Source organism: Saccharomycodes ludwigii, chromosome I (genome assembly GCF_020623625.1).
Source record: "Saccharomycodes ludwigii strain NBRC 1722 chromosome I, whole genome shotgun sequence".
NCBI classification, from domain to species: Eukaryota; Fungi; Ascomycota; class Saccharomycetes; order Saccharomycodales; family Saccharomycodaceae; genus Saccharomycodes; species Saccharomycodes ludwigii.
The window spans coordinates 486,160-504,779 of record NC_060200.1 but is presented as its reverse complement, the minus strand read 5'-3'; the positions used below and the strand labels follow the sequence as shown (position 1 = coordinate 504,779).

At 30.0% G+C, this 18,620-nt stretch overlaps 5 protein-coding genes across 5 annotated transcripts; 3 read left to right on the top strand and 2 right to left on the bottom strand.

The window, feature by feature from the left end:
• Positions 1-1,268: 1,268 nt before the first annotated feature.
• On the top strand, positions 1,269-5,846 carry SCDLUD_000189 (uncharacterized protein; the record flags this gene model as incomplete). Its single annotated transcript, XM_046076716.1, has 1 exon — positions 1,269-5,846. One exon carries the CDS (start codon positions 1,269-1,271, stop codon positions 5,844-5,846), a length of 4,578 nt encoding a protein of 1,525 aa, XP_045936537.1.
• Positions 5,847-6,174: 328 nt separating this feature from the next.
• Positions 6,175-7,905, bottom strand: YEL1 (Arf family guanine nucleotide exchange factor YEL1; the record flags this gene model as incomplete). The annotated part of the gene is made up of 1 exon (XM_046078706.1): positions 6,175-7,905. One exon carries the CDS (start codon positions 7,903-7,905, stop codon positions 6,175-6,177), a length of 1,731 nt encoding a protein of 576 aa, XP_045936536.1.
• Positions 7,906-9,525: 1,620 nt separating this feature from the next.
• On the top strand, positions 9,526-10,638 carry RAD51 (recombinase RAD51; the record flags this gene model as incomplete). Its single annotated transcript, XM_046078707.1, has 1 exon — positions 9,526-10,638. The coding sequence occupies one exon, from the start codon at positions 9,526-9,528 to the stop codon at positions 10,636-10,638; it is 1,113 nt and encodes a 370-aa protein (XP_045936535.1).
• Positions 10,639-11,139: 501 nt separating this feature from the next.
• SCDLUD_000186 (tetratricopeptide repeat protein) lies at positions 11,140-14,370 on the top strand (the record flags this gene model as incomplete). The annotated part of the gene is made up of 1 exon (XM_046078708.1): positions 11,140-14,370. One exon carries the CDS (start codon positions 11,140-11,142, stop codon positions 14,368-14,370), a length of 3,231 nt encoding a protein of 1,076 aa, XP_045936534.1.
• A 331-nt stretch (positions 14,371-14,701) lies between these two features.
• On the bottom strand, positions 14,702-18,562 carry KIP1 (Kip1p; the record flags this gene model as incomplete). The annotated part of the gene is made up of 1 exon (XM_046078709.1): positions 14,702-18,562. The coding sequence occupies one exon, from the start codon at positions 18,560-18,562 to the stop codon at positions 14,702-14,704; it is 3,861 nt and encodes a 1,286-aa protein (XP_045936533.1).
• Positions 18,563-18,620: the final 58 nt, after the last annotated feature.

Here is an 18,620-nt window from a genome sequence, read left to right as displayed (position 1 = left end):
ATACTTAAAATTTTGAACAATAATTTTTTCATAAAAATTTAGGTTCAAAATAAAAAAAAAAAAAAAATAAATTTGAAAGTTGTATTGTATGCATATATATATATATCTATATGTATAGTCACTAGCATTAAGTTAAGTGTCTGTGAGATAATAGTAAAAAAAAGAGAAGATATTATTAAATGTTGTTGACTGAGCAAGTGTTCAGTTTGAATAAATATAATATATAAAATAGTTTCTTTATAATTATTACGTTTTTTCTTTTCTTTTAACTTATTAAAAGATTGAAAAATAACAAAGATTATCGGTTACAACGAATAGTAATAAATATACTGACAAATTAAAAAGGGTTTTGAAACTTGTAGGAATTGCTTTATTTTTTATGAACATCAATAACTAGTGTTGCATTTAATTATAATGAAAAGGAAGTAAGAATAAAAAAAAATACAACTTATGATGAACTACATCAGGCTTTTAATAAAATTTCCGATGCTTTTTTCATGTATTACAGCTTTCAATGAGAATAATAGTATTGGAGGCGATAGGGATATTCTTAAAAAAGAAAAATTTAAAAATAAGACGAATTTAAAAGGTGCATAATTGTAATGACGGTTGCAAGAAAAAGGATGCGAGTAAGCTATTATGCTTGCGCATAACCAAGTACTAATTGTTCTATTATAGGTAAAGGCCCAAAACAAAAATACAAACAGTTTAAGAATTGGAATTAGTTGCTACAGACAGTGATAAATTTATGAACAGTAACAGATTGAACTGGGTAGAAATTGAAAGTAAAAAAAAGAAGTGAATATTTTGGATTAAATTGACAGTATATAAAATATATATATATATATAATTTTGGTGACCCAACCAAACAACAGGCAGAAACTTTGCTTTTAATGCTTAAAAAAAAAATTACAAAAAAAAAATACAAGAAAAAATTACAATAAAAAAATACAAGAAAAAAATACAAACAGAAAATGGGGAAGAGAACACGTTTCAACAACAACAACCAAAAAAAGAAAAAATAATATAATAAATAAACAAATTCGTGTTTTTATATTATTTTTGTCTCATGTACAAAAAAATAAAATTAAAATAAAAATAGAAAACAAGGGAAAAAAATAAAATAAAATAAAATAAAATAAAATAAAATAAAACATAATAAATTCAAAACGGAAAAAATTTACTAGCTGGTCTCAAGATAACATTAAAGTTTTCTCTCTTTTCCTTTTTATCTACATTATATAGTCACTAGCATTTCTACCCTGTTAATGGCTCATCCATTCCTTCTATTTAAATATAATCATCTTTCTTTTCTCTTTCCCTTCTCTCTCTTTTTTTTTTTTTTTCTTTTTTTCTTTTCTTTTCTTTTCCTTTTTCTATATAAACATAACAATAATATACAGGTTACACCTAATAAAGGCGAAGCTATGTCCCAATTACTAGTCACAACACCAACAAAAATTGATGACAGTAACAACTCCACCCAACCAACTATCAAACAACTTCTAGATGATCAGTTGCTTTTAATAAATAACAAAATTCAAAGTTATCAAGATGGCTTTATTCATGAAGTACATACTATCTCAAAAACATTTGATATAAAACACACTGATAAACAAATGTTATTTTTGAGAAAAATTAATAAATTAGAGCAAAGCTTATTTGATTATTCTGATGATTTGAACGATTTAATAGTAATTTTTGAAAATCATTATGAGAATCTATTTCATTTTTTTAAAAATTATTTGTTGAATGAAAAAAGATTTCTTTTAAAATATAAAAAAAGGAAAAGCACAAAAAGACAAACAAGATCAGCATCCAGGAATAAAAAAGGTGGAATTGATAAAATTATAAATTCTAGTGTTTTTGGCAGAGCCTATAGTGTTTTTCAAAATGATCTTTTATTATTAAAAAGAAACCAAACTATTAAAAAATTTTTATACAAAAGATTAAAAAAGCACTATGCAAAAGACGATATAACGTGCAATATTCGGTATGCTGCTGAATGCTTAAGGAAAGCTACAATTTCGCCAGAGATTGAAAAGTTTAATTTATTTTCTCTAAAAGTTGATGAATTTTGCAAAAATAAAATCAATAAGGATGGTAATATTAATTCTGATTTTGGAAATATCAACAAACTAAAAGAACACCCTTTTTTTAAGCGTGTATTTGCCCTCAATGATGAAACTGATCATATCCAAAAAATAGATAAAAATAAAGAGGAAGACGAACAGGGAAAAGAAGAGGAAAAAGAGGAGGAAAAAGAGGAGGAAAAAGAGGAGGAAAAAGAGGAGGAAAAAGAGGAGGAAAAAGAGGAGGAAAAAGAGGAGGAAAAACAAGAAAAAAAGAAAGAAGAAGAAAAACAAGAAAAAAGGAAAGAAAAAGAAGAAAAAGAAGTAGAAGAAGTAGAAGAAGAAAAAGAAAAAGAAGAAGAAAAAGAAAAAGAAAAAGAAAAAGAAAAAAAAGAAGAAGGTGCTCAATGTAATATATCTCATATTCTGATTGATACCAGTAAGGGCCCAGATTCCAATAATTACATCAAAAAGAAACGCGAAAATAGGATAAAAATGGTTAAACTAAGGATTAATAAAAAAGTATTATCAAAAATTAAAGCAAATAATAGATTTCATAATATCATTAATACTGCTACTCTTGATACTATGCACGAAACAGCGAAGGCAATCGCTATCTCACAGGAAGACAAAAATGAAAGCTTAAACAAAAAATTAACGGAGAAAACAACTACTATCTCAAACATTATACTTGAGAAAAATTGCTTGCATGAAAATAGCCAATATGATGATAAGATTAATTATAAACCCGATATACAAACATTTACTATTGACACAAAGGAAATTTCAAGCCATGCTACGAGTAATGAGGATGCTATTCCACCTATCAATCCAACACTTTTTAAAGAAAATCTAAGCAGTGCTCAATGTGATAAGTTAAAAAGCGTTTCTCCTTGTGCTTCCATAAAATCTACAATTTCAGATAATAAAAATAAAAATAGAAATATTATTGTGGACATTGATAATGATACTACCAGTGATAAAAATGGTAATGATACAAATGAACCTAAGGATAAAGATAGTGTCAGTATTAATAATGGCAATGATAATAATAATGGTAATGATGATAATGCTAAAAGTATGCTGAAGGATAAAAATAATGATCTCAACAACATTACGATTACTAAGAATGCTGATGATAAGAGCGATTCTGTGAATAGGAATGCTAGTAACAACAACAACAACAACAACAATCATAATGATAATAATAAATTTAAGGACAAAACCAATGATAATAGGAATATTATTATTAACAGTACTGCAAATGCTAATAATGATAATATCAACATCACTACTATAACTGATTATGAGGATAATGATAATAGCAACATTAATATTACTACAGCCACCAATCGTAATAATGAATTTAAAGATAGATACGATGATAATGATAATGATAATGATAATAATAATAATAATAATAATAATAATAACAAGAAGAAGAAGAGGAGGAAGAAAAACACTGATATTAATACTATTAATAATGATAAAATTAAGTCCAAGAATAAAATTATCAATGATCATACTATCACTTCCATTACTATTAATAATCATAACGCTACTACTGTTATCACCACTACTAATAACGATGAGAATAACATTAAATATGGCGAAGATAATAGTAATAAGAATAAAGATAAGGGTAAAAATAAGAACAGGAACAATAAGAGGAACAAGAACGATAAGAAGAACACAAACAATCAAGACAACAAATATATATTACAGGAACTACCAAACAACAATAATAATACTAATAAACGTTTTATAGATACCAATCAGAGTATAGGATCGATTACTATTCCTGAGAATAACGTCAATGTAAATAATCTAAACTTTGATTTCACAACTACTACTACCAATAACAACAATTTCAATATCATCAATAATCATAATCAGAAGAGGAATGTTAACAACATCAAACCCAATAATACTGTGAATCCTATGATATCTTCTACTATCGCTAGACCTTCAGCTTGGGAAAATACAGTAACCCCGAATATTGATATGTCTATTCATATACAGAACTATAACCTAGGACTACTGTCGCAACAACAAAACAATCATAATTTTCTACAAGCATCATCCCCATCGTTGTTTATTGCACCTACGCCTTTTGCCAAACCATTCATACCATTTAATAATACCACTAATATAAACAATATTGGTAATGTGGCATCAGCTTCATTAAGAAATAATTTACAACAACCACAAAATTTTTGTGTAAACCCTTTAAACAAGAATATTAACAATCCATATATTGGCACATTGTCATCTTTACAACAAGAAAGATATCTGCCAACTTCTGCACCACCTTTCCCACAACCCTTTTCGATAGCAGCCAATGAACCACCTCAGTACACTTTACAGGCGTTTACCTCTCATACAGGAGTGCCAAGAGATAATTTTAATAATGCGAGTAATACTAATACTATTCGTAATATCAACCGTATTAACGGAAGCAATATTTTAAATTATCCCAATCCTTCCAACAACAGCAACAACAACACTATTATTCATAAAAACACCCCACTTTGGAACTGTACTTATAAAAACAATAATGTTGTCCCAAGTTTTAATATACCTGGGGCACAAACAAGTGCTCATGATATATTTGTTCCTCCGCCTCCACCATCGATGCAATACAACGCCCAATTATACACTTACAATGCAACTTCACCATCAACAAATATGCCCACTGATATGCTCAATAGTAATGACAATATTCATGCGAACAACACAACCAACAGTTCTAATACCACTCTTAATAACAATAGGCGTTTATCCATGCGTTCACAAATATCGTCAATTTCATCTCCATTGTCTATATCTGAAATGGGCCATGGTGATAATAACATGAATTTTAATACTGCGGGCAAATATGTTGTTACTAACGGAGTCAATATTGTTGATACCAGTGCTAATACTAACAATAATACAAAGTCTAATATCACAAACATTGCCGAAAATAATGTACCATTAAATCGACCAGTTATTTCTCGAATGAATATCAACACAGATCATTTGACAAATGACAGTGTTGTAGCACCTCAGCAATCAATTCTTAAGCCACAAACTGAGAGAGATAAGTTTATATCATTGGAAACCATACCTGAATTAAATAAACAGATCAAAGGTGTGGCTAAACTTGAAAAGACTATATTTGATATAACTATTAATAATAAAACTTTATCCAAAGCATTGAAAAGATTCAAAATATCTTACAATAAATTTTTAACTAATACACACAATTATTGTCATCCAGAATATGATATTTCTTCCATACTTGTAAAAACAAGCAATAGTACTTCAATATTACATCAACAAGAAAGATTTAATTTTTTAAGAAAGCTTCCTATATTTTGTAATTTCCCGGCCCAAGGTTTTCCCAAGGTATTTGATATTGGCGTTGATGTTACTGCTAAAGATATCTATGAAAGGTTTGGTATTAAGCAAGCTCCTCTTTACGAAAACGTTCAATTATTATGGGAAGATTTTTTGAAAATTCAAGACAAAGGATATTCTATATTTCAACTAGAAATTTATCTAGGAGTTGGTTGGAGAGGCAGTGGTGTATATTCTAAAGTGTGGAATAATAGATTTATTGTTATTAAGATTATATTACATTCACTGATTAGAGGTACGCCTGCAACGAAAACAATTAAGGATTTAGATGATTATTTACGATCTCGGAAACAAAAGAGCATTATTTATTACTACGTTAACGATCATGTCCCGGAACCTTTTAAATTAAATTCCGACTGGTTGAACATTTGAGATCAAGATAAGATGGACAATAATAATAACAATAATAATAATAATAATATTAATATTAATATTAATAATAATAATAATACTGATAATAATAATCATAATAATTTAGAGAGCAGGACGAGTAAGAACAGTAACAATAACAACGAATGTATATGTTTTATTGATATATTATAAAATTTATGTTTTGTATTATTATGATATAAATACAACTTTAAGGACTTCTTGTTATTAATATTAGCACGTATTTAAAAATATGTCTTAAGAAAGTGTGAAGTAGAATTTATATTATTGTTTCCCCCCCTCCCCCGCATCTAAAATATAGTTCTTGCTCTTAATTGCTTTGAGTCTCCTCTCCATTTATTGCAAAATAATTTTGTAACTCTGCGTCGCCCAATTTCTCAGCTTCTTTCCGTAAATTTTCCAAAGCATTCAAATACAATATTTGATGATCATAATGTTTAATTAGAAACAAATATTTTTCAGTCCAATTATCCATAGCAAGATCAAAAGATAAGATGTCATTTGAAATATGAACATAATGTTGCCAATATGCTAACATTTTTGGTTTGACTATGTTCAAATGCTCATCAATTAGATCAGACAAACTTTGAGTAAAAATTTTCAAATTTTTGTACTGCGATTTTAGTGTCGTATCACATAGTTGAGTCGTTTGCAAATCAGTGTGAACCAAACAATCTATACTATATAACGGTTTCCAAAGACTCACTATCGTAGATTTATTATCAGCGTCACCGAGGCTAATGTTGTTATCACCACCCATAGTATTGGTATGACCAAATGTCAAAATATCTTCACTCCAACCATATTCTAAATTAGAAACCATATCAAATTGAGCATTAGGAATAGGTGTGATTCTACTGCTCCAAAAATTACAGGATTGAATGTATTTTTCAGCCAGCACCTTATTTTTTGTACGTAAATGAAATGTTGTTTTAGCAGTTGAATTGGAATCATAAGATGGGAAAGTGATTGTAAAGACCCATTTCTTTTTATCATCATCTATATCCAAAGAATCATTTGAAATAACCATATTGTCTTCAACCAACTTGGATTCAGTGCCAAAAAGATTATAAACTTCATAAGTTGAACAGAATTTCTTGGCAAAACTCAAACTATTCAATCCGGTTTCATTTTTTAGCATTCTATCAAATATGAATATATATACTCTACCTTCACTAACAATCAAGTTAACAAGTTTCCAATTCTGGTGACGTAAGTCCTGGATCATTAAATCTTTATTATCCTGCAAAAATTTGGAATCCGAAATATCTTCTGTCTTAACTTTAATTCTAGAAAAAAAATTCTTTAATTTGGTCGTCTTGTTGGTGTTACGATGAGTACGATCAACTCGTGTACCTTTATTACCATTGGTGTTACCGGTATTACTAACGTTACTGTTAAGGGAGGTATTAGATAGGGACAGTTTCAACGACTTACCAAAATTCCTAGATAAACTACTGGTGGAACTCGCCTTATGTAAAGAATGATGTGTTTTCGGTTTCGGTGGTTGAGAAAAATCTGATCCTATATCATTATTATCAATGTTATTATCAGTACTGGCGCCGCCAGCACGGCTAGTTCTAAAGTCAGAATTTAAGTTCAAATCATGTTCTAAAAACTCAACCCAATTATCCATAAACCATGAAGTGTCATTTTGCCACTTGTATTTGTCATCAAAAAATTCAGCAGAATATAATTTGCTATTTGCAGTACCCATATCACGAGTGCTAGTCGGACCAGTGGTTGAAGTAAATGGGCGAGATAAAGAACTACTATTATTGGAGTCGATAGTAATGCTACTAAACTCAGTACTTAATCTTGAAAACGTATCCAGTTTTTGATTATCCATATTATTACCAGTGCTATTAGTTGAATTTAGGTCAGTTACCGAAGTATTATTTGAGCACAAAGAATCGTTAATAGTGGTAGTTCTAGATAACGGAGAACCCACAGTGGCTGGGGAAAAAGACTTTTTACTGCTAAAGTCCGTATTGTTGTTGTTATTGGCGAAAGATTTAATTAGTGCCGAATTAGTTAACATTCTGTTTTTTTTTTCCTGGTGGAGGTAACATTACGCTTAATTTTGAAGTTATTACGGATATTACTGGTGTTACTCATAGGCTTGTACAAGGGTAACTTTCTCCGTTGTATTATATAGTAATATTCAGTTAATTCTTCTTCAAAATCTTTTGTTGTAATTGACGGATCCTCCTTGGACAAAGCATGTACTGTATTTTCTACAAATTCAGAAATTTTAAATTTGCAGCTATTAGAGTTTTCATTATGTAGATCAGAATTCAAAATCAACAACGAAAATAATATAATGTGAATTAACTTGAAGTTGTTTTTATATTTTTTTGAGGAAATGTCATCTTGTAGGTGATTCGCTACCCAAACATGGGAGGTAACTTCCAAAATAGAATCAATGCAAGTAGCCTCTGCAATAAAATATATACTCAGGGATAGTTTGATTAATGTATCCAATAAACTTACTGGTAACGGTGATAATAAATTAAGAAACTGATAGCAAACATCTTTATGCTTCTTATTTCCTATATAATTTGAATATTGGGTATATGGAATTTTATCGAAATTACAATTTAAGATATCTATAGCGATATTTTTGGCAAGTTCAATTTCCTTTTTTGTCTGTTCAGCCTCTGAATTTCTACTTGGTGTATCATGGGGGACAGAAGTAACACTGTTATCTACGCAATTTTCCTCGTTAATTGTATTACCAAATGATAATGGTGGGGTATTAACAATTAGATCACTGGGGGGGAAAGTGGGGGTTTTTTCATCTTCATTTTCTGATATATCAGCCTCTTCTCTCTCATTAGTATTGTTATTAGAGTCAGCTGAGGTTGTTTTTGAAGTAGCATTATCTTTTTGTTCCACCCGATTTTCGGTTTTTATGTTTTTAATTTTATTAATTATGCTGTTGCTACTATTAGATGGAACTATAACTTCATAATTACTTAAAACACCATTGCTATCTGTTAGAACAATATGATTCATATCTTGTAACGTGGATGCTGCGTCGTACAAACTAACATCATCATCAGTGAATCTGGTGGCAATACTCTCCAATTCGTGTATAGGATCCATTATATTGTGTAAAGGCTATTCAATTTACTTTACTTTGATTTAATTTAATTTATTTTGCCTCTGTTTCTTTCTCTTTTTATAATATGTAGGATATTATTAATACAAACAAGTTTGTTGAGGTTGTATGAGGAAAGATCTTTGTAAAAATGTGACTGGAAATAACAAAAGAGATGGAATATTGAAGAATAAATAAATAAAAGCCCATTGCAATTATCATTTTTTTTTTTTTATTTTTTAACCGTTCAAAACAAAATATAAAACAAGTCACGTGGTAAAACAAAACTGTAGATTATAATACGTACTACATTATGTTAAAAACGCGTGAGGTGATCTCGTTTCTAGTCAAGAGTGCTGCGTGTGTTTATAAGCTAAATAACACGTAAACCATAATTTATTTTTGGATGGCAAAAACAAACAAAAAAGTGATCTTTCTTTTTCTTTTTCTTTTTCTTTTTTTAGTTGATAATTCATTAAAATTTTAAACTATATTAAAAAAGGTAGAAAAAAGAAAGAAAAAGAAAATAAAAGAGATTTTTCTAAGATATATCAAACTATGTCTTCTCAACTTGCAGCACAACCTTCAGCTGATTTACCATCTCAGCAGCAGCTATCTCAGAATATTAACAACGAAAATACTGATCCACAGGTTGCCGAAGAAGAAAATGATGGGGAAGGCATGGGTTCCTTTGTTCCCTTAGAGCAGCTACAAGTCAACGGTATCACTTCGTCTGATCTTAATAAATTAAGAGATAATGGATTATTTACAGTAGAAGCAGTGGCATATGCTCCAAAAAAAGATTTAATTGAAATTAGAGGGATTAGTGAAGCCAAGGCTGATAAATTACTTATGGAAGCCTCTAAATTAGTACCCATGGGCTTTGTAACTGCTGCTGATTTCCATATGCGAAGAACAGAAATGATTTGTTTAACTACTGGTTCCAAGAATTTTGATACTTTGCTAGGCGGCGGTGTTGAAACAGGAAGCATCACCGAGTTGTATGGTGAGTTTAGGACCGGTAAGTCTCAATTATGTCATACCCTGGCTGTAACCTGTCAATTACCTCTTGATATGGGTGGCGGTGAGGGCAAGTGTTTATATATAGATACAGAGGGAACATTTAGACCAATTAGATTGATATCTATTGCTAACAGATTTGGTCTAGATCCAGAAGATGCTTTAAATAACGTTGCTTATGCTAGAGCCTACAACGCAGATCATCAATTAAAATTGTTAGGGGCTGCTTCCCAAATGATGAGTGAGAGCAGATTTAGTTTAATTATAGTCGATTCCATAATGGCTTTATATAGAACAGATTTTTCAGGTAGAGGCGAACTAAGTGCTAGGCAAATGCATTTAGCCAAATTCATGAGGGCTTTACAAAGATTAGCTGATCAATTTGGTGTTGCTGTGGTTATAACTAACCAGGTTGTTGCTCAGGTTGACGGGATGAGTGGTATGTTCAATCCTGACCCAAAAAAACCGGTTGGAGGTAATATAATGGCACACAGCTCAACAACTAGATTAGCGTTTAAAAAGGGGAAAGGATGCCAAAGAATTTGTCGTGTTGCTGATTCCCCCTGTTTGCCTGAAGCGGAATGTGTATTTGCTATCTATGAAGATGGAATTGGTGATCCAAGAGAAGAGGGTGAAGAGGAACAAGACTAATAAGAATATATTGTATCGTATAAAATAATTGTAATATAATACCCAGCGACAATTATACTACGTTTATCTCTAATAATTTTTTTCTTTTTTTTTTTTGTTTCTGTTGGACTTGTATATTTTTTTTTTGTAATCGTTGCACACAAAAAGATAAATATTTATATTGGGTGGTTGGGTTTTATAATATAATATTTAAAAAAAAAAAAAAAAAAAAAAAAAAAAAGTGCATTCCTCTTTCTAATTACATTTCCAGATTCGGCAAACACATAAACAAATTATCATTTTGCTACTTTTACTATATGCATTTGTACCTCTTTTCCACTTTTGTACCCTGTTAAATGTTCTATTGCTTTTAATATTATTTAATAAAATTATTAAAAAAAATTGTTTCTTATATTATTAAAACAAATAGCAGAAAAAATTATAACTAAAGATAGAACTTTTTATCACATCACATACAAAAAAAAAGAGAAAATATAACTATCCATCTATATACGTAATACTATGTTATCAACGTTGCCTACACATAATCCTATTGAAAAACTAGACAATCGGGAACAAATTAAAAATGATGAAAAAGAAGTTATCATTCTGGATTCTGATTCACTAATTGAAAATATGAACACTGATAATGGTGAGGGTTCTTACACTGAATATATTGATACATCGAGTACCTGTGAAAAAGATACTACCAACAACGGAAAATCATCTCCCTCTAATTCACTTAGAGGGGAAAGGATAGTTAATGAACCTTTATCAATTAATACTTCACTTGATCCTATAGACATAGTTAGTTTAACTGATTCTAATTCATCATTTAATTCTCTATTAGACTTTGATAACACTGCCGGGGTCAAAAAAAATGATACCCCTTTGTTTTCTTCTACAAAGGATATCAAAATATCCCAAAAATTAGCTACCAATAATAGTTTTCCTTCCGCACCTTTTAAGGCAAAATCTGACACTTATTTTGAAGATAATACTGGAGACGTTAGCAATATATTTCAAACTTTAAACCGTATATCTCAGGAGACCAGTCACACTGATACTTCAAATGATAAAACAACAGCCTTTGATAGTATTCCAACTGTTGCTGACAAAATTAGTGCCACTAACAATAATGATGTGATTAATACTAAGACGAGTACAGAATCTGTATTAGATTTATCACATTTATATTTGATGAAATCAAAGAATAAGGATCAATATTTAACATACACAAATGAATCTATCGCTGATTTAAATCATAAAATTATAAATCATTATTTAGGTGACAATAAGTGTAATTTGGTACCTAGGTTGAAAACAATTATGCTGTATAAGGAAAATGTTAAAAAATCCAAGGATCCTAATTTATTATTTGAATATGCTCAATATATGTTACAAACAGGTTTAAGCATTAAAACTGATAACAATAACAGTAGTAATAATAATAATACTAGTAATACTAGTAATAATAATAATAGTAATAATAATAATAATAATAATAATAATAATAATAATAATAATAACAATGATAATAACAATAACAATAACTCTGATGAGACTAATAAAGACTTTGGTGAGACTGAAAATGATACAGAACAAGTAAATGAAAAAGAAGCACAAAAACAAGATATCAGGATTGTTGATTCTTTCAAGATTAAATATAAAGATGATGATATGATAAAAAGTAGTAGTAATGGCAATATCAACAATATGAATCGTAATTCATCAAGTGAATCTGACTTTAGTGATATAAATACTAGTAGTAAAACAAAAAGTAACTCAAATTTATTGCTATCTTCTTTAATATCACAAAAATCGTCGACACTTTCAACTAATACATCTTCACTCTCTAATTTTGAAGACATAGCTATAAATTACACAAATTCACACAGTAATACTGTCACAGCTAATGGTATTGACAATATTTTTAGTTTAAAAGAACAATTTTTAAAGGAAGCAACTCATTATTTAAAAAAGCTATCGCTCAAGGGTTATATTAACGCACAATACTTACTAGCAGACTCATATTCTTCAGGATGTTTGGGCAAAATTAATAATAAAGAGGCGTTTGCCTTGTTTCAGGCAGCTGCTAAACACGGTCATATTGAAAGTGCATATAGAACCGCACATTGTTACGAAGAAGGTTTAGGAACAAATAGAGATTCGCACAAATCTATTGAATTTTTAAAATTCGCTGCAAGTAGAAATCATCCATCAGCAATGTTTAAATTAGGACTATACTCTTTTTATGGAAAAATGGGATTACCCAATGATATTAATACCAAGCAAAATGGGATTAAATGGTTAACAAGAGCAGTTGGCAGAGCCAATCCGTTAATTTGTGCTGCTCCATATGAGTTAGCCAAAATCCATGAAAATGGGTTTCTAGATTTAATAATACCCGATGAAAAGTACGCAATAGATTTATACATTTTAGCAAGCTCTTTAGGTCATACTAAAAGTTGCACAGAATTGGGCAAAATTTATGAAAATGGCAATAGTGTTGTCGAACCCAACAGCATCTTAAGCGTTCACTATTACACTACTGCTGCTCTTCAAGACGATCCCGAGGCCCAACTATCATTATGTGCATGGTATTTAATAGGCGCGGAACCTGCTTTGGAAAGGGATGAGCATGAAGCGTTTTCATGGGCTTTGAAAGCTGCTAAAATGGGTTATCCTAAGGCGCAATATTCTCTAGGATATTTTTATGAAAAGGGGATTGGTACTTTGAAGGATCTAACCGATGCTTTTAAATGGTATGAAAGAGCAGCTAAAAATAAAGACCCTAGAGCTTTAAAAAAATTAAAAAAAACTGAAAATCAAGTATTTGCATCTACTGAAAAGTTTTCCATTAAATTAAGTAATTTGTTAAGCAGAAATTCTAAAATTGTTGGTGGGAACACGTATAATTATATCACTGACCAGGATAGCGAGAATAATAATTGTGAAACATCTATTGAAAAGCATCAAGACAAAACCGTTATTGATATTATAGACAAAAATGATACGTCCGATGACGAACACAATAATGATGGAATATCCACTGAGCTTACATCAAGCGAAAAAGAACTTAGGATCACTAATAATACTGATAAAAATCCTCACATTAACAACCATCAGCCTCCTTCATCCTCAAGCACAAGTGCTAGTTCAGGTTCATATAATACTGCTGATCAAAAATTATCATATGATAATGAGTATGATATACCAAGAGATGAAACTATTATCGCTAGTGTTAATAACATAAACTCTCTAAACCCTCAAACAAACAGTTTTGCAAAAGTTAATATTACCAATACTCGAAATGACAAAAACAGTAGTGATAGTAATCAGAATGCTTTTCATTATTCCATCACTAACACTATTTATGATGCTGGAAATACTAGTAACACAGACAGTTTCGAAAAAATAGGTTCAGAACCAAATTTTGTTTATACCGTTGACACAAACAATAATTACATAAATGAGAAAACACTAAATACACCTTTACCGGAAGTCAACCTAGCACAAACTAATAGCAATTCTAGTTCTGATCAAATGAGTGGGAATAACCAGACTGTGGGCACTAATACTACTGCAATCACCCCACCACTGCCTTCAAATTCTTCAAGTAGTGATAGTTTAGGAAAATCACCCAAATCTTCATTTAAACTGATGAAAAGTTTTAAAAATAATTTCAAGAATAATAAATTAACTAAGGAACTGAACACCCGAAAAGAAAAAAATGATTGTCTTATCATGTGATATTGCCTTTATATTTTTTTTTTTTTTTTTTTTTTTTGCTAATAAAATTTTTTTTTTTTTTTTTTGCTATGTAATACTGTGAAAACGGAGCATAAATATAATGATTTTTGATATTTTGAATGTGATATTCTAAGTTAGATTTGTTTCATAATACATTATGCAGAACGAGAAGCCTTTTTTTTTTTTTTTTTTTTTTCTTTCTTTTATGTCTTGAATATATTAAGACTTTGTTTTATCGTTCTCCAAGCTTTCTTAAACAAACAAAAAAAAAAAAAAAAAAAAAAAAAAAAGCCATTAAAAGTATTAATAATACATAATATATCGAACTCAATCATTGTTTATCGTTTGAAACTTTTCTTCTTTTAACATTAGAATTGTTTATAAAGTTCATCTTAGGCAAAGGCTGATCAGGTATTGGAATTGGAGTAGCTGATAGAGGACAAAAAATTTGATCGTTTTTACTAATATTTTCACCATTAGGTGTAACATTGTTTTTTAGTTTGAAAATTTCTACAGACTCACAGGTTGATTGTGATGGTGTTAAATTTTTACTCTTTTCGGCAATAGGAATTTCTTCTTTTTCGATAGAATCATTTATTTGCTGCAATTTCACTGACCAAGATGGCAATGGTTCAAAAACAAAATCTTTCTGTAAATCATCAACTTTTTTTTCCAGGACTTTACAATCCTCCATGTCATTTAATCTACGTTTCAACCCATTTAATTTTCCCACGACATTCATAACTTGAGCAGTTTGTTCAATTAATATTTCATCTTGTGTTATATGGACTTGACTAATATTGTTATTATATTCATTCGTAATATATTGATCCATATTAGTTAAACATTTTTCAAATTCTAAAATTCCATTTTTGATTTTATTTGTTGTACTATTTTCCAAACCAATGTAATTATTAAACTCTTGTTTCAGTATACCTAATTTTTCTTGAAAATTATTCATAAAAGTAACAATATTGCTATTAAATATAGGAGCAATTCTGCTGTTCAATAATTCTTGGCTCTTACTATTTTTGATTAAATTATTAACAGCTGTCCAATTTTCGTTAAAAAATTCCGAAGAGGGAAACATTTTGTTGATTTTCAGTTTATCATCTGTCCATATTTCTTTCAATGAAACTTCCAATTGAGAATTATTGCCTGGATTACTAGTGTGGTGTTTTAGTGATTGTATGCTATTAGAAACATCATGATTTTTTTGCTCATTCGTTTTCATAGATTTGGAGTGGTAATCGTCAAAAACCTTAATTGCAGTTCCCATTGTTTCCTCATTTCGGACATTTAACTCGTGAATTATTTGGTTTTCCGTTTGAGAAATAAACTTGGTCATTTTCGTAAACATTGCTTCAATGTTTTCTTGATATAGTTTTAAATTTTTAAAGTTTACCTCTCTTAAATTACTTATTGCATCATGATGCAAATCGTCACAAGTTGAAACAAACATAGAATTCGAATCCAAAGCTTTTATGTTTATTTCATCCAGTAATTGGCACTGATAGTTATTGACTTTTTCAAAAATTTGTCCCTGAATAACATCTAAATTATTCAATAACTCTTTTTTAGCATCCATCACCAAGAGTTCCAAATTACTGACCAATCTATTTTTTAAAAGTTGAGCAATGTCACTATCCCACCATTTCTGAAATGTTGTAGAAATTGTATCCATAAATTCGTTTTGAAAAGCTTGAATAATAGCGTCAAATTCGCGTGTTAATTTATGAAAGGATCCGTTATAAATCTCTTCAAATTTGCCTTTAAATGCATTTATCGAGTTAAGCATTACGCCTTTGCCACTTCCCTCAATCAAACTTTTATATTTCAATGCCAATTCATTAGAAACGGATTTCAAAACTCTTTTAAACCTAGTATTATAATTGTTCAGATGGCTTATAACTTTTTGCAAGTCTTCCACACTATATAATATTTGTTCGCCAGTTTGAGTAGTTACCTTTTGATTGGATTCATAGATATTGATTAACGATTGATATTTATTAAATAGTTGCTTGAATTTTCGCAAGTTTTCTTCATTTATTATCGAACTTTTATCTAAAAATATTTGCAGATTCTCATTAATTTCTACCAATTCATTTTCCATTCGAACCTTTTCAAAATGTGTTTGCTGATATATACCGGTAATTTCCGTTAGTTTGTTTTCTTTATCCTTTACAAAATTGCATTGTTCCAAAAAATTTTTCTTGAGTCTTTTCAGTTGGTTTTCTAATAAATCTATCTTTATTTTTTGCTCGCTTATTAAAGTTGTATTACTTTCTTGTTGATTCTGTAATTGCTCCCACGTATCAGTTGGAATATATACACCTTCTTTTTTTCTAGCTGCCCTCAACTCAGATCTTAAATTTTCAATTATTTTAACATACTCATTAATACAACTTTGCTTGACCATTGACTGATTTATTTGTGGCGTGTTCTTGATGGACTTTGCTCTTGTAGCATATTCCAAAGTGCTTATTGTTTCGTCCATAGACACCTTTGCGGGTGATACAGTCGCTATGATACACGTTTTAGTTTTCCCGCCTAATGAATCCTGTAGTAATCTGGTTAGTTTAGATTCCCTATACGGTATATGTGCTGAATGGTCTACTAAGGCGTTGATTACTCTACCTAAAGTTAATAGAGATTTATTTATAACACCAGCCTCTTGCGCCCTTTTATTTTCTGCGCCAGATCTGTTAATATTCTCACTTCCCGCTAGATCTACTAAATTCAATTTACCCACATTTACGTATTCATCGCCCGATAAAGGGTCTGTTGTTGTTACGTGTGTTGTTATGGTAAAGATAGTATGTGATCTTGATGATAAATCATTGCATTTTGTGGCAGCAACTTGTCTTTTCAAAGAACCCTCTTCTAAATACTTTAGTCCATCTAGGGCAGAGGTAATAAAAAACTCTTGAACACCCTTTAATAGTATAGAGTTACGTGAATTCGTTGGATTTATAATACTAGAACCACTTGTAGTGGAGGATACAAGGCCCTTTTGGTATTTTGTTTTCGTTGAATTCAACAGAGTTTTTTTTCTGTTATTAACATTTGTATCTACTTCGTACAATGGTTGGCTTTGTGTTCCTCTCATGAAATTATGCGATATTCTATCGCTCAAAATACGGTTACTTTCCCGCTTCTCATTGCCATTGCCATTGTTGGCATTACCGTTGCTATTATTATTGCTATTATTTGTTTTTAAAGTGTTTTCACTGGAAATTGATAATGACGATGAAGATGAAGAGGCGGACAAAGACCTGAAGTTGTTATTGCAAGCAATATTATTATCCGAATTTTTTGTAAAACCTTGATTAAAGCTTGAAAATGATCTTTTTGACAAATAATTGTTTGAATTTCTGTAAAATGAAGAAGAACGACGCGCTAACATACTTCCTGTATTTTGGGTATTGCTAGTAGACTTAGAAGTTGTAGTACCATTACTGCTTTTAATATTATCGTATATTTTTACCTCTTTGTCTTCAGAATACTCATCCGCCAATAAATCTTTTAATTTTTCATTGTACAATTCTAAAAAAGAGATTTTAACAGAATACTCCTTATTGTTGTTATTTATGTCACATTTTTTATTTAAATTTTTAAATAGATCTACTAATATTCTCGGAATAATGCCAGAATGTTCACTTAAAACTATTTCGTCGGTGGTACTATTTAAATAATAATTTGTAATGTCGCCAGTCATCGTATAAGTTTTCCCAGTTCCTGTTTGTCCGTATGCAAAAACAGTACAGTTGTAGCCTTGCAACATTTCATCTATATAACTTTGTGCAATATCTTGATAAACTTTTTCTTGGTCACTTTCAGCTCCAAATACTTTGTCAAAGTGAAATTTTTTTTGTAGGTTTCTGGATTGTTGTAATACTAGTTCTGTACTAGTAGTGCTATTGGTGTTAATAGTATTATTACCAATGCTAGGACCCGGAGATGAGGAAAAAGTCGAAATTACTACATTACTTTGTTCATCTATTTCCCTTTGGTTTCGAGATCTGCATCTCACAAAAACTTTTATATTATTCTCGATATCATTATTATTTTTACTCTTTATTGCAGTAGAAGAAGGATAGCAAAGATTATTATTATTATTATCATTATTATTATTATTACTATACTGGTTCTGTTGCTTCTGGTTAAGCTCTTCAATGTTATGAAGGTTCATTACAATTGTTTCTTGATGTTTTCAGTATCATTATGAAAAACGTAGATAAAAATAATCA